We start from the raw sequence: 21,822 nt of genomic DNA, 5'->3' as shown, positions 1-21,822 counted from the left end.
CCTGCAGACACAATGCAAGCACATTCTATTCTGACCCGAAATACCAGGGCCAGATTCTGCTACTTCATCAGTAACATCTCAATTTTTTCTGTGTACGTTACTGCCTTGAATCATTCACATTCACTGCATGAAGATTTTCAAAACCAAGGCACTAGACCCCATCTCAGAACCAGAATGCAGATGCTGTTTAGGTTTTCAGCATCCTCTGAGCACACGTTTGGATGCTCTGAGCCTGGTAGTGCTCAAGGATGGTGACAGACATAAGCCAGCCAAACTCAGCACAGCAGCGCCCCGATTTTCTTTGTGGGATGGCGCACATGAAACTACAGAAGACTCGTACAGCTCCTCACATGCCACAGCACAGGACCAGCACCTGAGGTCCCTACTGGACTTCCCCTTCCACGTGAAGGCACAGGCAAGCCCTTTTCTAAAGGGGACTCAAAATCACGAGTGGGTTGGGAAATGTCTGCAGCCAGCTCCTTCACACAGGTCTTTTCACAACCTTACCCCCAAAAAGAACACATGAAAAACTCACTCCCTGTATTAAACAGTCATTAAGAACTCATTTAAAAAAACAAACAAAAAACAAAAACAAAAACAAAAACATTATTTGATCTGCCCTCTAAATTGAGAAAAAGGCTCTTTGCCCCAATGTTTACTGTTTTGAATCATTTATCAGCAATCAGCAACTAATCATGTTTTCTTACATAGCAGACCTGGATCTTCTCACCCACAATTCAGAACTAGTTTACCATAGTCTAGCTTTGATTCTCCTGTTCATACAATTTAAGTGAACACACAGTGAAAGTACCTTCACACTTCATAAATCTAAGCCTTGTTTCCCTAAGTATTCACCTTTTCATAGTTTCAACTTAACCTACAGTCTTATATCAAAGCCTTCAGGGTAATAAATAATGCAGAGACATTCCATTAACTATAACTTTTAATCAAAAGCCACTGGATTGAAGCACATCATCAAGGGGATGATTTACACCTCAGATAGCCAGGGCCTTTTTCCTCTCCGAACGCATGGAGTGAAGAATACAAGGGCAAAGAACAAGCATTTTATCTGAATCCAGCTCATGCCCCGACTGCCAAGCCCAGGAAGAATTACAGCACCCACCTCAAATCAAGAGCAGTACGTGAGCTTTCAGCCTACAGCAGGCTTGCACAGCACTGCGGGGTACTGCAAATCAAACACACCATTCCTGAAACCAACTTAGTCACTTCTCCAGTCCTCAGAGACATTTCTTCCCTTCCATCCTAGCAGTCCTTCACTCCAACTCTGCCATCACCTTCTGTGCCATTAGTGGTGCCCATAGCTTTTGAACAGAGCCCAGGTTTCTAGACAGCTATTGAAGAGAGCTGTTACCTTTAGGCGTCATTCCAACCTCAGCACAGCAATTCTGTTTTAAGGGATTCCCAGACAGAGAAAGAAAGGGAGAAGAGGTGATGGTGGAGTTACGATGCAGAAATAACATATTTAGCTTTTCCCATGTGTTTGTTTACCCTCTTCCAACCAAAACTCTTGCCTTAGAAGATTACACAAATTCCCTATACCCATGGGGGATTTTCTAATCACATTGCTGTCCTTGCAGCTCCCCAGCAAAATTCCAACCAAGGCACCTTCCAGGTGGAAATTGCAAACACTTCCACAGCACAGGAAAGGCAAGTCTGGAACCTCCAAGGGGCAGTGCACTGCCACACTGCTGTGTGATGATACAACACTTCTAACATGTCCTGGAAGCGACACAGACACATACAACCTGCAGTTCTCTTGCCTGTGGGCATCTGTGAAAGGAAAAGAAACATTTGCCTATTCTTTTAAGTTCTCTAGAAACAGAACAGGCACCTATATATTTAGTATTTTCTGTTTTATTATACTTTGTTTTTATATTTCATGTGTGAACCTTGAAAGGGCATACACATACAGTAGTGAGGCCAAAGAAGTTCTGGTGTGTTGCAGAGAAAAAAGGAAAATGCCCAGTTTTAGGTACCACCGAAAGCCATTGCAGGGCAGAACTCAGAGCACAAGAACATGACGCCGCACATATGCCTGTCTTACTGCTGCACAGCAGCCCCCTGACATGCTGAGAGGCCAGAAACTGCAACTGCTGGAAAGTGATGCCTTGTTTGGGTACGACAGAAATCGCTTAAGCGAGTACATTGGTACTAACTGCAGCTGCCAGATCTCCCCTCGAGGCTAAAAGCTCCCTGCTCTTAGTGGAGGGACAGAGGGCAGCGTGGCATGCTGACCTGACGCGGGCTGTCTTCGGCAAGCATGCTTCATCCCTGCACCAGAATGACCTGGGAACAGAAGGAACTCAGTCTTCAAGACCCTTATCAGATTTTGTTTATTTTAAAAATAGATCTCTGTCAAAAGGCGACCCAAAACTCACACTACCCTGGTGTAGCTGGTAAGGACTTGAGCTGTTCTGCAGTACCACAACAAATGCTCCTGGGGGCTACCGAAGAGACATCCTGGTGTCATGCTGACTTTCCCCAGGTGCATGCTGTACCTTTCTCAGCTACTTTTACAGTGCTTACCCCTGCAGATTTATGTACCACTTTACCATCTGAAATGCTTACAGCCTGAACAGAAGCAAAGCAAGCTAGATAACAGGACAGGCATTTAGCAGTGAAGACTTGCAAAGCGAGGAGGGAAGTGGGATGAATTCCTTCTGCTTTTGTTGGTAGAAGCAAAGTAGAATAGCTCACACTAATAATAGAGAATAATAAAGATTACTCCAGCGTTATCACCAGAACAGTTTAAAGAAAGCTATATTTTCAGTTAAATATTTCAACTTAAACACAGATTTTATTTCACTTTTTTTCCCCTTCGCTATTCCCTCCCCCATCCCTTCCTCTGCAAAAGTAGGGAGAGGGAAGAGAAAAGCCAAAAAAGGGAGCTCAGATCTCTTCAATGTTTTGCATAAACATTTAGCTGGAACAGTTTTAAATGATTAATATCCGAAGTCCTGCACAATCACCAGGCTACGGCACTCCTGTGAGAGAAAATCCTCTCTCAGCAGACAAGGGCCTAACCGTATTTTGTTGTGCCCTTGTGGGACTTGGTTGTGTTTAGGGCTGGAACAATCGCCTGGAGCCGAGTTTCTCACACTTTGTATTGTCCTTCTGCTGTAAGCCTCTCAATAGAGATTAACAACTTCAAGATTTTATACTTGATTTTCTTCAGCTTTAAGCACACTGCACAGCCCTCTCCGGACCCTTTTACAACTCCCAATGAGTGCTTTGTATGGGCTCAGGCAGGGAAAAGTCACCACCCCCTCCAATCCTTTCTGCTTTTATAAGGATGGAATAATGCTCTGTTCCTCGCCCTCCTCTGAGCGTGTGTGCAAGGATATGTAAAGAAGACAAAACACAACCAGGCTTGAACGCTCCCTTCAGCATACAGATGAGACGATTTGAAGAGCAGTGGGGAACTCTGACCTGTGCTGTGCAAATGGATCCTTGGTGCTGGTGGCTGCAGCAAGAGCAGTGCAGGGTGCACTAGTCCCACTGATGGGACACTGCACAGGGCTGCAGAGGTAATAACAGCCCTCACACCCCGTCCCCAGTGGGAAGAAGCTGTGACATATGGGCTCTGTGCTCCTTTAGAGAGGCAGATTTCATCCAGGTTAGAAGACAAAGGCTCTTGCTCTAAACACAAATGCAACTTGCAGGAAAATCTGAACAGGTAGTGGCACGAAAAGACCTACATCAAAACCACCCGTATTTCTTATTTGCCAAATCCTTACCAAAATCAAGTCTGCTGGCAGCTTTTTAGGCTGTCATTGTCTTATGACAGAGGGAGTTGTCTAGAGAAAATGGAGCAGGCAAAGTTTGAGATGAGGAAAGAGGAAAAGTAGGGCTCCTGATACTTGCCTTCCAAGCATGTAGGATTGCATAGGAAAACAGGATTCCATGGGAAAAGTACCAAGGGAGCAGATGGAAGAGGAGCAAGGATGCAAACAAGTGTGCTCGACCTTGGACTTGGGATTTCAAGGTCAGGAGTGAACACAGGCAGGCACTACAGGGTACACAGAACAAGTGGTTGGTATGCACAGCAAGCTTTAATACCAGAGATGGCACAACCAGCAAAGCTACATCTTGTTTTAAGGAGCTATTACATCAATGAATCAATGTAAGTAGATGGACAAGATGATGTAAACATGCACTGTTAAACACAGCAGGAACGTGTCTGACTTCAACAAGCATCTAAGAAAATCCCTGCTAATGTATGCTAGATAATCTAAGCAGTATCAAAGTAATCATTAGAGAAGTCTGCGTTCATCAAGATACATAAATGAATATATTTTGTGCTTAATATTTTGTATCAGCAGTCTTAAAAATATTGCATTCTATTTGCGCTAGCTCAAGATAGCAGCAGGAGGCACGGCACAAACGCCCTTTCACACTCCACTCGATCCAGTAGCCAGTGGATAGCAATGGACACAGCGTTAGAAAACATTTCAAACGTGAGTAACGAGTAAAATTTTGCTTGGGCAATACTGACGAGGAATTTAAACAAATTACTCCACAGCATAGAACGCCTTGGCACCCGTTAACCAAATTTCAGTTGTCACCATCTTCCACGAAAACATGGTGACAAAGAGGTGACAAAGAGCATGCTGCTTCACCTGGAGAGCTCCTGAAATAGCACGCACTGAACAAAGAGATGGGCTCTGCCTCTTCTGACTCTATCACAAATGAAGAGATTGTTTCCACGCTCTGCTGACCTACAGAGGTGGTGTTTAGCCAGGCAAGCAGAGTTTGTCGATGCAAGGAGCGCGCACACAAAGAAAGAAAACCCTGAACCTTTTAGCAATGAACAAGGAGTACGAATTTTGCCAGCAAGGCCAAAAATACTACAGCTCACCACGCTTTAAGCAGGGTTCAGCTTCAGCATAGTACTAGACAAGATGTGCCACGCTGGTGTCTCTTTGTACTGGCTAGAAACCAGAGTAGGGGACTCATGAGTAAAATTCCTCATGTAAACTGCAGCTCTGTGTTTCTTCTGACTCTACCCCAAACAATAAACATCACACGGATCCAAATGCAGAGCTACAGCGACATGAAGCATTTGCAGTTAGTACGGAACAGAAACACTACCAGGAACATCTTACACACCCCACCTCCAGGCTGTGCTTTCTCTGCAAACGGATGATACTCACTGCCAAGCCTATGCAGAACCCGCATATTTTTCACTGCCTCAAATCTGAAAGAGAAGCACTTGGAAGAGGAGCTGCAATTACCTCGTGAAACACGTGAAGTTCAATTGCTTTATCTGAGCTCCACTCAGCCACTGATGTTGAGTACAGGAGGATGTGGAGTGGACTGGAGAGCCGAGCCCGTAACTCGTGCTGGGCTACTGCAACCAACGTGCCAGGCAATCCTCCAACAGATGGTATAACAACAAAACACAACCCTGAGCTGCAACTAAGCCACCAAGCCTGCAAGGGGGTGATCTCTGATAGCAGGAGGGAAGCCAGGCAGAAGCTGCCCCTGCCCGCAGCCCACCCAGCCACGGGCAGGAAGGTGTAGGGAGCTTCCAACCCATCCCATATTGGTGGGTCATTGTTCAGGGTGGTTACAGAGAGAGCTCACACAGATCCCACAGCTCACAGACTGATCCCACCCTGAGCACCAGGCAATGGGACTCTGCTGAACAACTGATGGAAGAGGTTTGCAAGCCCCACATACCAGATAAAGGCTTAACTACCAGGCAACTCTCAGCTGGTCTGAATTTTACAGGGCAGCAGCAGGAAGCTGCCTGGAGGTATTCAAGGGAGCCTGAAGGTCAAGAAATTAAGAGCAAGGCTTTGCAAGCCTCCTGGAGAGCGGCAGCAGCATCTCTCCCCCCAAATTACCATTCTGCCCAGCTCCCGGCAGCCAGCGGCTCCGTCCCGGTGCGGGGCTCGCGGCGATGCCGTGACGTTGGCAGGCAGTTGCTAGGCAGAGGCACACATCCAGCAGCTGAACCACGGGTCTGCTACAGGCTGCCTTTCAGAAAGGAGAAAGAGGTGGGGGGGAAAAAAAGCCTCAATTTTACATAGAATATTCGTAGAAATTTCTTTGAATGCTAAGCAACTAGTTGGCAGAGTTTGGCAACTGCAAGCTGAAACGAGTTTCAGCTGTCTGTGTGGCTTCACAAGGAGCTGCAAAAAAGCCTCTCTTCCTCCCTTTCCTATGCAGGATTTGTGCCTTCAGCATTCAGCAACACCCGGATGCTTTTTCTGAATGTTGGGCACTGCAGGAAGCCAAGTGGTCTGGTCTGGAGGAAAAGCACCATCCCCAGACCAAAGCAAGCAGGTGGGATTATTCTTAGCAGTGAGCTTTACACGCACAACTTGGACCTGAATTTTGGCTAGAGCCTCCAGGCTCTAGGGCTTTGGATATGACGAGCCCAACAGCAGTGTTTTAAGCAAAGCCAGCAGCTCCAGATGTTTCCATGTACCTTAGACACAGGTGTGGCCTCTTCTCACTTGCACTAGACACAGAACAGAAAAGCTCTCAGCCATCTGCCTGGAGTCAAGCATCTGATCCGGGTGACTCAACTCTAGCCAGCTCCAGGACCAGCGGTATGGGATGCTTCGTAAACAGCAGTATTTAACCTCAGAATAAAGGCTAGAGCCTTGTGATAGAAGCAGACAATGCTGCTGTCACCCAGTACAGGGAAGCGACCACGTACACGCAGTGGCTCTGCCTTCTGTCCCAGCTACCCTGTGCTGCCCAGCTGGAGAGACGTGCAGCAGCTTTCCCAGCTGCTCTGCTCCTGGACCACTCAGAGCAGTGCAAAAGCAATCAAAGCAGTGGCCCATCGGCAGTTTCACATTCACTTGGCTTGCAACAAGTCACCCCGAAGGGTGCTCTGCTATCCAGTCATTACATGGATGCAACCTCCTGAAAACAGCCTGCCATCCGTGCAGACGAGACCCCTGATTCACTCCTTACAAATTTCTGGGTTAAATGTAGAAGTCACTGCATGTATTTCCATAGCCGACAGCATTCGGTATGCTAAACTCACACTTCTGTCTTATAAAATCACATCAACTCTCATCACTACTGAAGTCAACTCCAGTGGGTTTTTCATTCATGAAGCTGTTTAGTTTCATAATCCAGGAACTCAGGGATTTTGCTTGCTCTCAGTGGGACTTCGATTCAAGAGTTAGGTCTCAGCCTGAGGGACCGAGTGACCTTCCCACTCAAAATGAGCCCAAACTGGGTTTCCTGATGGTTGCAACAAGTTTATCCCTCACAAGCAGCCACCCGTTAGCAACCTGATAACAGTAATTATCTGCAGAAGTTCACAGCTGCACAATTCCTGATGCAAGTGGGCGACTTGTGTGGACCATCCATTACTTGAAATTGTTCGCTCAGCTCCGCGAGGTAACACAGTGAGCCCAGTATTCAGCCAGAATGGCCTCTTCTCAAGGGATGTAATTTCCTCCCTTCAAAACTTCCTCTTTCAAAATAGTCTCTTAATCAATTTTGACTGTTCCCTTAGCGCCACGACTCTTCTACATAGCCATTGTCAGCATAATAATAATACCAAGCACTTATATAGCCATTTCCATCTTCAAAGCACTTCACGAGCATTAACCAATTAATGCATATTCTTCCCATGCTGTCTACCACAACTAAGAGCCTCACTGGGTATTCCTGTGACTGCCCTTAGTGGTTTTTCAGTGACCAGACAGCCTTGAACTGCACGTCACCGTCAGCTCTGCATCATGTTCTGATGTGGGCCAGAGATGCTCTACGTCCCACTCTGGTAATGGGAAAATGGCTTTGCAGTCCACCATATGAGCTTGCACACACCTTTTATCTGAAACCAAGAGTTAACCTCAGAAGATAACATTTAACAGATGGTTAAGGCACTAAACGGGAGCGTAAGAGCTCTGATGATGACTCTTGAATTAAAAACCTCCAATATGAGATGAGGTGACTACTGTGTGCAAGATTTCACAAGACCAAAGAGGAATTCAGCTAAGGAAGAGAAGCCCCCTTTCAAATGGAAATTTAGTGTTCAGGACTAGATTTACAAATATGTTTAGAAACTAAGAACTGCAGCCAGCCATTGTGTAGCATTTACAAATGCACCTGAGTTTTGCAGCTATTGTATCCTCTTACAAGCCAAGTGCATACTTAGGCATCTAAACATGCTTGGAAAGATTGCCTCGGAGTCAAAGACTCAATGAAAGTGTTTACGATAACTTGACAAGAGTCTTAAAACTTTATTCTTACTTTCTCTCTGCATCTGTAAAATGACCACAGTGAAGAAAAAAAAAAAAAAAAAAAGGCAGAAGTTTTCTATAGAACACAATGATACAGAAGAACTGGCTCCAAATACTCAGATAATTCCACAACCAGCAAAGTAGCTGTCAGTAATGACCAATATCTTATACCCGGAGATAAAAACATAAAATAAAAAAAACTCACCCTGAGTAAGCACATACTCCACTTATTAAAAAAAAAATCTTCACTTTTCTATGGCAGTTCTCATCTCCCCATGCTCAAAGAAATGCAACGTACACTGCAAGTGCTTTGAGATCTTCCAACAAAACACACTCTGCCAGGCATTTGTATTACAACAGCTCGCTCTTCTATTATTATATTTGAATTACAAAAAGAGGCAAACAGAAGGCAATTTCTCATGGGAATTTTTGTTGGGATATAAATCCATTTTTTATTTGATTCTGTTAACAGCACTTTCACATTCACTTCTTTTAAGTATTGCTGCACTTTATTACTAAATGCCTGCTTGTCACCTTGAGCAAAGTCCCCTGAAGTCCCCGTTGCACAGAGAAGTCAAACAATTGACTTTGCCCAACAAGACAAAAAGACAGTGACATGGCCTAACCAACAAATAGCTACAAAAGGTTTATAATGAATTCTATGCAGAAAAAAAGGCAAAACTAAAACCTGAAACCTTTCCATTATATCAAAAATTTCAGTCCCTTCACAAGTGAATTTTACCTAAACAACAGTTTTCCGTGTCCAAACATAATGCCATCAACCAGCACACGCTCTGAAACCAGGAAACTGAACTTATTTTTATCTTGTTCTGATCTAATTTAGAAAAATTCTCATGCTAGGTACCAATCTGCTGAGACTCACACACAATTTTCCTACAAATTGAATCACAATCTACTCATATGCAAATGTAAAGCATGCAGTTTCTGTAGTCTATGGCCTCCAAGTATGCCTAGCTAACAGATTCTCAGAACTTATTCCCAGTATATCGCACGATTTTATTTTTCTTTCAGCTTGTCCATTCATTTAAAAACTCATTTTCGCCCTTAGACTTTCTATTTAATCTTAGTTTTCAATCCTAAAAGTAGATCAATACCTTTCTTCTTCAATCTACATAGCTCTCAATCAAAGAGTTAACAAGGGGTGAATTGAATCGACTTGTAGGTTCAAATTGGGTATTTTTTTGTAAGAAGTCTCATTTGCTAACTGCAGTCCTGGAAAAGGAAAAAAACCTCCCCATAACAGAATAGCCCTCAGTGTTAGATTCCTAGGAAAAAAAAAAAAAAAAAAAAAAAAGGTTATAATTTGTTCTCTAGCTTAAGATTGTCACAGCACTTAGCAGGAACAAATGACAGACCCTCCCATAAAACATTATTTTCTGGAGCATTTTAAAATCAGTGGAATTAACTTGCTGTTCCTAAGATAATTTCCTTCAGTTAGAACTGATTCAGCTATTTATGAAGACATAACGACAGCGTGGGCCTTGCAGGATGGTTTCTTGTATCCTAAATCTTGCCAAGGTGAAGCAAGCAGCACTGTATCTAGTACAGAAGATACCTCTGTCTGAGACTCCTGGGTTGAGGTACTGGATGATCTGCCTTCACGATCGAGGCCCAAGAACTTCATTCAAAAAATAATAATAATAAAAAAATGATAATAATAATAGTGGTTTCACCAGGCTTTGCTCAAGGCTTTAAGCAAAGTAATATCTACAGCATGGGGACCATTTCACACACTGTTCCCTCAGCATATGAGCACCGACAGTTTATTAAGTGTATTTTCATTAAAACATCCTACTGAAGTAGAGAAGCTCCACCACTGCTGCTTTATCAGCTGCTGAAGAGCAGCAGCATTTGACCATTGTCACAGAACAGCCTCCACAAACGGAGCCCTCAGGACAGGGATGGCCGTGCAGAGGCTCCAGCACACGAGTAACAGCACCGTCCCCCCTCCTACATCATTCCAGGACTGGGTCCTTTGGGGACTGTGCATTAAACTCAGCAGTAGGAATAAAATCCCAATAGTACCAGGGACAAATTCCCTACCCTTGAAATGCTCATTTTTTCAGTGAGTGGACACTATTTTTTACTATTAGCATACTGAGTCTTTTTCCAAGTGTGCTTAACTTTAATGAAAACGTCCCAGGATTGGTGCTGACAGATGCGCAGTGTCCACAATCAGCGCCTAACCTTTCCATAATGGAGACAAAAAAACAATAGAGAGATATAAACAATATGCTGAATGATGCAAGTAGCATCTTTTTAAATGGCATTGGCTTTGGAAAAGCTCCAGGCTTCATTATCCTTCTGAGGAAATAGATTTCCTTTCTGGAAGGAAATATATTTTTCTTGATATTATTATTCAGTGTATCAAATGGGAAAGGAACATTGAATTGTGCCTTTGTTACAGAAGAAATAAGCTTCCATTTTCTGTACCTCCACCTTGGCATTAACTGCTCACCGAACTTCAGACCAAGCATCCATCTGACAAAGAACCAGATCCTCCTTTGCCCTGCAGCAACTAGAGGAGGGAAAAATCCTGCTGAAGATAATGGAGTTACAGAAATGTGAAGGAGGCGTGACCAGGGAACAGAATGAGACCCAGTGCATCCTTACATCCTCAAACCGCAAGACTGGCTTCTATGAAAGATGTTTAAGATGCCAGCTAAAAATGGTCATTTTGGCTACAGGATCGGTGACTGCCCTGTACAAGCCTTTAGGTCCTGAGCTTGGGAATGCACCAGTAACAAAAGCAGAGTGAGGGCATCATGGTGATAATATGCAAGTGATCACACACTGTGTGTCATTCCCCACTGTGAAGTTTTCTGGCAAACTCTGGAAAACCAAAACAACCTGAGTATTAAGGGAATCCACTCATCCTCCTCTTTCAGGCACGAAGTGCCACCACCAGCCCTCTGACGGGCTCCAAAAGCAATGACAGATGCCACTGAAACAATTCCATCAAGTTCTATTTTCACTAGGTTAACTAAAAAGATTTGCTGAATTACCAATAGGAGGGAGTCACAATAACTAGGAAAAAAACTTGTGTTTCATCTCTGCAGTCCCTGAAACACTCATCTTCCTAATACATTAGGCAGTACTATTATTTATTTTTTCCGCTCTGTTCGAGAAGCTGAAGCTCACACAGTTTAAACAAATGCTTGAAAGCCAAGGATTCTACAATAGGTTAAAACCTGAAGGTCCAGACCACCCCTTCTGCCTGCTTTTGCTTACGACCAGTATTCAATTTCCTGATGCTTTTGTCTCCTGCACATCTCCCACCTTCCCACCCATGCTGGAGTACGCTCTTCTTTTAAAAGCTGTGCCGCAATCTTTCAATGCAAGGCACAAGCATGGCTCTATACATAAAAGAAACTGTGCAAGTGATACAGCACTAATTGCAGACGGAGCTAAGCAACCTGAGTTGGAACAGAAACTGCATTTCATTATATTTCTGACTTTTTGCCATGAGTACTTTATTTCTTGAAGTTCAGCAGCAGACAGACAACTTTCACCTCAGAACGTCAGTCACAATTAATCCCAAATTGTACATGAAATGGTTGAATTCACTCCATGCAATCAAGGGAGAGAACCAAGAGCATAAAACTTGTGTGGCTAATCAACACAGTGCAATTTGTATCTGCTGAAACCTTATCACAACATACTGGGATCTCTGCAGAATAAATCTGTAAATCATTTCAGGGTTTTGCAGATTCTACTTATCCCCATTTTACAGATAGGGAAGTGAAGCAAGGACAAAGGCTCGTGCCCTCAAGGACTCCAGAGAGCCAACTGCCATGGAAAACAGCAAGAATTGGGCTTCGATGCCTTGTCCGGTTGGGAGGGAGAGAGCAAGTGCACAAGTAACAGGAGAGCACTGAACCATAAAATCCCCACTTGTGGTTAATTCTCCAGCGGTGATTAATTCATCTTCCTTGTCTCTCTATTTCAGTGCTCTTGCACCTTCTAAAACAACTAGCTCTGGAGACACTGATGGGGCCAGGATAATCAAGCTAAGTGACTGTGGTTTGGTGCAGTGCCCTGTTGCTCTACATCTCGCTAAAGGAAAACAAAATGTAGCTGCTGCTCAAGTTAAGGGATACGTAGGTGGCACTAAGGCAAGTGTGGAAACCCAAATAAAGCTATTTCATCATGACAGAACAGAGTTAGCATTCCAGAGTGCTAGTGCAAGCCAGAGGCCAAAAGAACCAATCTTCTTTGTTTTTAAATGTTCTGGATAAAGACAACTTTATTTGATATTCATTGTTGTTTTATCTGCCTTGAAACGGGAACTGCAGACATTTTGATAAATGTATTGAGAAATTGTTCTGTTTCAGTTTAACTACTGTAAAATACCTTCACATCCGCGAGCACAAACACCGCTCAGACCTCATCTGCGGTGAGAAAACATCTCGGAAACATCTCCTCTCTCAGCAGCAACAGAACGGCACTTCTGTGCTGCAGTCCAGCATCAGTACCGTCTGAGAAGACCTGGAGTCTATCTAGTTACCTGCTGTGTGACCTTGGGCAAGTCTTTCTGTATCTGGTCCTACCTCGCCCCTGCCCTGCATTTACAGCAAAACGTCTTTGGACGGTTTCTGCCCTGTGCCTTCTCTCACAGGGCTGATAATTGAGCAGGAGCAGCAAGGTCTTCTTACATGGAAGGTGGAGGGGAAGAAAACATGTCAGCAGGATATAAGATGCTGCTGATTTCCTTCTAATTACAGATGGAGAAAGACTTGCATGTTGAGGCCAGCTAGAATTACTAAGAAGGAAGCACAAATGGCAAGAACATTGAGGTACACCAGGCCTTTGTGAGAGCTTGGCAGCACTCCTATCAAGCCCAGTCTGATGTACATATGAGTATAAAGCTGTTTTCTGGTGGTGCTGGTTGCCTTTCTCATCTTTGTCTTTAGACAAACCTGGCTGAAGAAGCAGACTTGGCAGTGTGGGCAGAAAACCCCCCTGTATTGTGGTCTCCCCCAATTTTTGCACTCCTCTAACATTCAGGAATTATATCCAGTACTTGCTGATAGTGTTGATAGCTTGGACTGTACAATCTTCCAGGCAGGGGCTGCCTCCAACTGTGTGTTTACACAGCACTGGACACAAAAGGGCCTCTGCTCATCCAAAAAGCTGCTGGGTTCACCATGCTACAAATACATTAACAAAACATGTTGGATGGGTGTTCCTTCAAGTCACATTCCCCTTCTTTCACTCTAAATACCTGCTTCCCCCTGAGCCAAGTCATCGGTTCAATTTCAAGTAGATTTTTTGCAGTCAATAACACAGGGAGAATTTTTTTTTTTAATTACTTCCTTATCACACATCTCCCTGGCAACCAGAGCTGCTCCAGGCCTCACAGTTGCAAAAATCTTTCTGCACTTTGCGTGAAAGTCACAAATCACCAGATCTCCCTGCTTCACGATTATTTGGGCCTCGCAGAAATGATTATTAGCAGCAGGACCAAGTCCCTGGTTCTCCCTCCATCCAGCAGACCACAGTGTGAGCACACGAACAGGCAGTTTATTATTATGGCAGCGATGTCTGCACCTCAGACAGAAAATTACTGCAACCGTTCCTGCAAGGCACTGCTGTACCTCAGCCTGGGAAGATGGAAAAACCACCATACTACGTCCACTGTGAAGTGACAAAAGAAAACTACAAACCAAAAAATCCTCTGCTCTGCTTTCACACAAGGGAGGTATAAGAAAATCGCGCACAAGCTTGCTGCAGCATACTAGCTCCATTCTGGCTGTGTCCATGGCAGCAAAGAGACTGAAACTGAGTTAATTTGATTTCTTTAATCAATGGGATTTTCCCAATTACACATTAACCACTATCAGATCAGTCAGCCACTGCATAGCATGGCAGAAGCATATTTATTTTGCAGATTACTGCACTGCATCATGTTTATTGCAAGCAAAGTACATTGATTTCCATAATTGCACTGTACTTCACTCCTCCAGAAACAGTGTAAACACAAACTATAGGGGCTACCATCACATTTTATTTTATTTTATTGTATCTCCATCTTGATTTCTTTGAGAACTGGACACTTGCATTGCTTTCCAAGTAGGCATTCACCTCAGGAAGCCTCAGAAACACCTCACAGTTGCGCAGGAAGCACCTCCCAACGAGGAGCTTTGCTCACCTTGCAGAGAATTAAGAAATGAAAAAGAGAAAGCAATTTTGTGTTTATTTGTGTTTAAGGCTAAGCCTGACATATTTACAGCCACACCAAAAACTCCCTAAGTGACCTTGTGCAAGTCTCTCAGTACAGAGAGCAGCTTGTGTCCCATCGATAAGGGACGACCTGGGCTGCCCCGTGGGCACACGTGAGGGCACCACCACAGGGAGCTCCATTCTTAGGGTCAGTCTTCCTGGGCGAAGCAAAAGCTTACCTGGTTTTAAAACCCATTAAAGCCTTATGCTGTTGTTAACTGTGCCCCCAGTCATCTGTACCCACAGAGGCTACGCTGGCATGCTGGATATGTCAGACAGGCAACTTAGAGCTAGACCAAGTCAGGCATAACAGAATCTTTGTTACTCAACTTATTTCTTTTTATGGTCCTTAAAAGTAAAGTCTCACCTCTCCCCTTCCACTTGAATTTGCTGTGCTTTCTGTCGCATATATTTCAAATCTAGGCCTACTCATGGTGTTTCTAAACCTCCCAAATATAGAAGATTATACAGAAGCATTTTAAAACCCACTCAGCCAAATACAGATTTGATATAATTTCACTAAAGCTTATGAAAAATGACTCCAGCACTGCGTCTTGGGACACTTTTGTTAAAATTTGAGTTAGCAAGGCTTTTCTTATAAGACGAACAAAGATGCATCTATTGCAGCTTTCTCCTCAAAACCTTCATACCAGCCACACCTATGCTATAAGCCTCAACTTATGTGATGCAATGAAAGTGATCAGTCAAACAGTTACCTGCACAGTCAGAACAGAAAACCCAAGTCCAAATCCTATAATGGACTAGCCAGAATACTGTACATCCTTCCCATCTCCAATGAGGAGAAGTAGCTAAGGGCTTTGATACACCTGATGGAAGCAGATCAGAGAGGAGACATCCTTCAGCCAACTTTCCAGAAGCACTGATGATACTCAACTGAGGTTAAAAAGGTTAGGCTGCTGATTTCCCCCCCAAACCTGTCCGACCATTAACATTTTTGTTTCCTCTGGTCAAGATCCATGCCAAATTTAAGATGGAATTACTGGGGGAGGAAGGAGGGCCTGCAGCAGGAATAGAAACACAGCTGTGAAATTTGGCATTTCACAAAAAAAATGGCCTCTCAGGAAACAGAGTAAGGCAGCAAGTGGTACACAGTAATTGAGCAGTTGCAAATCCCTGGAGCACAGGTAGAAACAGTTAACAGCAAATAGAGTCAGGGGAAAGAATTATTCTTTGCTTGTCTCTAAAACCAGATTAATGAGGCAGTCGTTCCTGTATAAGAAAATGTATTATTCACAGCAGGAATCCTACACATGACATCAACAGCTCAGCTGCACCCTGAACCCTAAACCACCTCAGGAAAAAGCATATCCACTGGGATCTATTGCAGACTGCCTGGACCACATTCCCTGTACCCATTTTGACGTTGCCTTCTTCTGACAGACACTCCTAGACAATTGGAAGGCAGCCACTGCGCATCAGCTGAGCAGACATCCACCTCTGGTCCACTGCAGGCTGGCTCAGCTGGGGTCCATCCACCAGCTGAATACAAAATTTCCCTAGGAGGCATCTGACATACAAAGGCTCCCTGGAAAGGAAAGCTGGAAAACTTGAGCTTAGAGATGTTCTTCTGCAGCAGAGAAGCTACAACAGAAGTCAGAGAGACGGGCAATAAACAATTATATGGCAAAGGAAAGCCTCCTGTATCCCAAGTGATGAACTCCATCAAAGACTTTGAAGACAGAAGTGAAACTGCTTCCCAAGGGTTACACAGCAAGGCAGAGCCACAGAATTGCGACCTAAACATCTTGAAGTAGAGTCCTGGCTACCACCCAGCACTAAGGGTGTTCCTACTAAAGGCTCCTTCCCCTGCCCTTCTCAACCCATCAATATGGGCACACACCTGTATGGAGAAAACCATGATGAAATTGGATGGTGTGCAAACCAGTATGAAGAGGTAAGAAAGTAAGTTCACTACACTCCAGGCAGTCAAACCTGAGTGCCACACAGTTGTCCAGGCACATGGAGAGGGAAGGATTGTCTCAGAGTCCCATCCAGCTGAGGATCACCTGCATAACCCCACTGTGGAACACTAAAACCCACAGGCCAGGCCCCAGTCACCAGGGTGAGGAGGGAGCACAGCTACATGAAGCCTTCTGCATTTTGCCATCCTCTCTGAGCACTATGAAGTCAGGCTGATCCCATGCAAAAAAAGGCTGCACCCTCTAAATGTTTGCCATAAACGCCTCCCTTCCTGTAACAAAAGACATTAGCAAGACATGAATGAGTAAGTGGGAATCATTCATTCCATTTAGCAGTGATATCCACACTGCTTCAGCACTGATAGTAGGACTCGGATCAAAATGATATACTCAGCTATTGTCATAAAATACTGTAGTTTTATCATGTGCCACAATCAAATATAATCAAGCTGGTGACTATTCCCTTCCCTCCTACGTAAAAACATCTATCCACCACTTCAGAGAGTTAGCATCTCACACCCTTACCCCTTTAAAAAATGCACTCAAATCACTGAGTACTTCACAGTGAAGTTGTTTCCCTGGCAGACTAAGTACCTAAGTACCCGATTCACTCTTCGTCCTGTGGAGATTTAAGAAAACAGAACAAAATGGAAAGATGATTTATAATATAGATATGTACACATACATCAAAACTCATAAACAGCTTCCTGCTCATCCACTCTTCAACGGAAGACTCTGGCAAAAACTATTTTCCATCAAGAAAAAAAGAAAATTACAAGGAGTTTAAACTGATGAGATCATCTTTCAAGCCAGTGCATCTTCCCATTACCCAGTACCAAACAAGACGTTGACTAGTAAAGCAGTGTGAATAATAGCATCAAGACCTCCTTTATAATAGGCCTTCAAAAGAAATTGCACATATACCCAGCCAACAGACATACCAAGTGCATGTCCCAGTGCCAGTGCATAGCTAATTACCCAGAAAGGAACAGAAAAACATTACTCTTATTGCTATTAAGAGCACCTGTTTTGATAAGAAAGAAATAAAATATCAGAATCATTAAACATGTGTTTGAGAGGCCACACGTGAATCACAGTCAACTTACAGCCAAATTCAGTGCCCTCCTCGAATCTTAAAGTGCTGTCAAATCACTGCACCACTGAAAAAAAGGGGAAGCTGTGAACCCTTCCTCCTCCCTCAGCCCCCAGATATACAGCAAACTGCAGCACATCACAAAACCCCTTCCCTACAGCTGGGTCACTCTGCCCAAACAGCAGCTACCTTATCTTGCCTTCGGATGCCGTGGCATCAGAAGAAAGCACATGCAGTAACCAGCTGGTTTTTGAAAGGCCATCACTGGGCAACTGGACTGCTGACACACATCTGATACGAGATGAGTAGGGATTTCTTTATTTTTCAGACGTCCAGAACTACGAGCTGATAGTTTTAGGCATATATATGTTTATATATACACAGCTCTACTGCCACACTATGGGTGCTCGGGGTTATTGCTACCTTCACAAACCCTAGGAAAAGGCGAGATCAGGAGTGAAGCTTCTCAGGAACTTTGTTCCACTGAGGATCATGATTTGCTTGGCGAAGGTACCAGAAGTCCCTGCCAGACTAAACTTGCTTTCTGGGATTAAACCCTAAAACTGCAATGGATTCTGGAGAAAGGTGGCTGTGTTCACTTGGTAAATATGTTCGCTGTGTTCTGGGTATCCTGGAGTAAGCCACTGGTTTCAAAATTGATCCCTTGCCTTAGCAAAAAGATCATTACCTGGATTTCTGAATTTGCTGAAAAGGAGTACCTGGGAAAGTACTCACTAACAAATACCACTATTCAGATGTAAATAGGTACACCTTACATCTAAAAAAACTTCTGCAGATTTACTTGCGGAGATGAAAACACAACAGAGCACCAACCCCTGGGTGAAGGAACCAGAACAGCACTCCAAATACAGAGAGAGAAGAGCTACGGGCCTGAGAAGAAAGGCTGAAATACTGAACAAGCAGTTACAGGAAGAAACCTGGAAAATTTAGGCATGAACAAGCTACAGATAACCTGAAAGAAGAAAAAAAGAGCTGTAAAACCCTTACATAATAAATCACATTTAGGGACCTCTGCATCATTCTACTTCTATCAGAAAAGCACAACGGAAACTGCTGGAATGGTTCTCTTGTGCATAGGCTAAATGCTCCTGCTGAAGAAAGGAAAAATAATCACCAAAAATAAGTACTCATCCATAATTACAACTTGTGGGTTGTTGGGTGGTTCTACCTCCTTCCCTCATAGATGATTCCAGGTAGCAAAAGTCTTTGGGTCTACTGCAAGCATACTTGGGAGGAGCAGTTAAATATTCTGGATCTCTTCGGAGAAAGTCTGCCTTACATAATAAAAATCAGTGTTGAGGTAACACAAGATTTTCCAAAAAAAAAAAAAAAAAACTAGCAGCTTTCCTACACACGAACACACACAAGCATACATTCCTCTAGCCTAGGATGCAGCAGATAAGACAGACGTTACTCAAACTCTTGGAAATCGGGGCACAGCAGCGTTGAAGGAAGACACTGCCAAACACTCAGCTCTCCCACTCTTCCCCCTCCCACACTCGCTCATATAAGGACAGTCCCTAAATATTTGCTGTTTACACCAGAAATAAACTTCAGTCCTTAGATATGCTTTTGCTACAAGGTCAATTGCAGAAACCAGGGAGGAGACGTAAGCAAATTCCACCCCCCCACCCCCCTCCAAATTCAAGTGTCTTTCTATCTTCCAAGTCAATAAACATTTTTCACAAAAATCAAGATGCTGAGACAGAGGAGCTCATCTATAAGAGCATATCAACTTGAGACGCAGGAGGAATAAGAGGAGAGTGCTTCCATCTTCGTGCAAGGAGTCCTAAACCTATTATATCAGCTACAGCCAAATACCAGGGTAGTGAAATAATGAATTAAGATGCAAGGGAAAGACAGAAGGGGAACCGTGATGGCATTTTTCAGTCATCTTGCATATTGTCTGGCAAGTGAGCACACGTTATTTGAGCCACCAGAAGGAGAAATAAAAACAAATAGAGCCACCTATTATAACCGTATCATTTAAAATTGTTGCTCCCAAAGGACTGAGGCAAACTATCTCACAGAAAGGTCTGAGGAAAATCCACTCCTTATTGAACACTACAGGGAAGCATGTGCTGACATACAAGTACACACACACACCCCAGAGTCCCCAGGAAAGCGAATTAACAGTGGTCCCTGAATCTAAGCAGCAGGAAGACAAATACTCCTAAAGTTGCCAGCTTTCTCCATGACACTTACCGGTCGCTGAGACAGCCAGCAGCCCCACGGAGAGCAGCAGCACCCGGCTCCAGGAGCTCACTTCCACCGTCATGAGAGCAAAGATCCCCAATTTCCCCCAATTCCTTCCAAGGCTGCAGCTGCATCCCAGCTTGTCCCATCCCAAGGCAGGTTGCATGTCAAAGGGTGGCAGGAATGGGGTGTGCTGGGGGTTGCTTGTTGTTGTTGGGTTTTCCCCCTTTTTTCTCCCCCTTTGTGATTGGGATAGTCCTCAGCTCGGCTAGAAGAAGAGGAGAAAGGAAAGAGGGGGGAAAAAAAAGCAGGTCAGGCTTGTGATTTTTTTTTATTCTAATTTTTTCAGCCCAGAAAAAAAATCCCACCGCATGGAAGGCTCTGAGCTTCTGCAGCTGGAATGAACCAAGTGTGGCAGCGGCTCGGGGAGAGGAGAGGCGAGGAGAGGAGGGCTGGCTCGTCCCTCCCGGTGGCTGTCTCTGAGCCAGCTCCCCGGCATTAGCAGCACACAGTCCCCAGGGATTTATACTTTTTTATTAGCCAGTTGATTAATCGCTCCCACATCTTTGTTCTCCTCTTTCCCTAAATCCTGGGGAGGGGGCGCGGGCGTTGCGCCGAGGGGCTGCCGTGCAGCCACAGCCTGGCTCTGGCTCGCCTTCGCTTCCTGGACCCAGCACACACCTCCCACCAGCCCCCGCCCCACCAGAACCACCAAACCACAAATTATGTTTTAGCGTTGCATTTATTGTTTTTAAATGCACACCACAGGTTTCTTTCATCGCGGCGAGTCCCAGGGCCCCCCGTTTGCCGGGGAGCACAGCACGCGCATGGACGCGCAGGCAGCAGCTCTGCTATTAAGACATCTGCCAGAGCAATGCAGCCTCCTCCTGGGGCCCCCCCACCCGAGCCTCTGTAAACAACTTGATGATATTGACACAATTTGGGGGATGAAGCAAATTGCCTTACAAACATGAGTCATGGAAGAGACACCCCCCGTCTGCAACCTGCCCTAGCAGCATGGGGTGAGCCCCAGTCCCAGGGGGACCCTTTGGGGCCGGTGGTATCCTGGGGGTGCCCCCCTCTCCTGGGCCACCAGGCACCCTTGCTGTGGTGCTGCGGCCCCTCTGCAGGGCTGCTCCAAGTGGTATTTCTCCTCTAACCCCCCTCTTTTTTTCCTTCTTTTTTTTTTTTTTTTTTTTAAATGTCTGTTAGTACATTTGTCCCTATGGCTGCACGTAAGATGGGGAAAAAATGCAGCCCCTTAAAGACACATCCAGGAACTTAATTATCTTGACGGCGATGCTCAGAGCCACGGAGAAGGGAAATAACTCCAGCTCACGCATGATGCTCAAGCTTTAAAAACAGCAGAACCCTGGAAAATCCCCTCCCCTCCCCAGCAAGAACCTACTTCGGCGTTCAGCTCCGGGCGGGGGGCAGCACCCATCCTGCTGCCTGCCGCCCCCCGGCCCCCGCAGCCCTTCCCCTGCCACCCCAAAGCCCCCCCAACCCTAGCCCCTGGCTCCTGGGGGGGCCCCGGCCCTGCCACCCATCCCCCTGCCTTGGCGCTTTGCATTTGCTGCAGTTTCTTGCTGCAAACCCCCCTTCTCCAGCCTTGTTCCGGTTGCCTTGAATGAGCTTATTTGACAGCTAAAAACAAATTATATCGAGGGCTTGAAAATCTGTCCCTCCGCCCTCAAATCAATCCTCTTTCTCACTCACTTTCCCCTGTGTCCCCTCTGCATTTGAATCCTTCCACTGCCTACACTGTGAGCCAATGCCAAGAGCCAAGGCAACCAGGGCTGTTACATGAAAGAGTTGCTTTATGTCTGTTTAAACTGCAGCGTCCTATTCAAATAGACCTTATTGTTCAAAGGCATAGATCCAAATATAAAAGGAGCAGAGAAACAGGGTACCACACTTGACAGCTCTATACATTGCTTTTCCCTTATACAGCCATTCACCTCAAAGAGTTCCCCATCCCGAAACTGCATTCAGCCGAAGATGTGACTTGGTTGCTGCACACCAGCAGAGCATCAGCTGAGCCAAAGTCAGCTAGCCCTGCATCAAGAACAATCCACAGGCATAATAAAGT

The 21,822-nt window shown here is 44.8% G+C and overlaps 1 protein-coding gene across 2 annotated transcripts in view; it reads right to left on the bottom strand.

Annotated features, from left to right (window-relative positions):
* Positions 1 to 20,053, bottom strand: part of CSMD2 (CUB and Sushi multiple domains 2) — a 285,673-nt gene extending 265,620 nt beyond the window's left edge. For both annotated transcript variants that reach the window (XM_032202121.1, XM_032202122.1), the window contains exon 1: positions 19,740 to 20,053. In XM_032202121.1, the coding sequence (XP_032058012.1) occupies positions 19,740 to 19,896 (157 nt within the window). In that variant the 5' untranslated portion in view covers positions 19,897 to 20,053. The remainder of the gene's footprint in view (positions 1 to 19,739) is intronic.
* Positions 20,054 to 21,822: the final 1,769 nt, after the last annotated feature.

Source organism: Aythya fuligula, chromosome 23 (assembly GCF_009819795.1).
Source record: "Aythya fuligula isolate bAytFul2 chromosome 23, bAytFul2.pri, whole genome shotgun sequence".
NCBI lineage: Eukaryota > Metazoa > Chordata > Aves > Anseriformes > Anatidae > Aythya > Aythya fuligula.
This window is presented reverse-complemented; position numbering and strand designations above follow the sequence as displayed.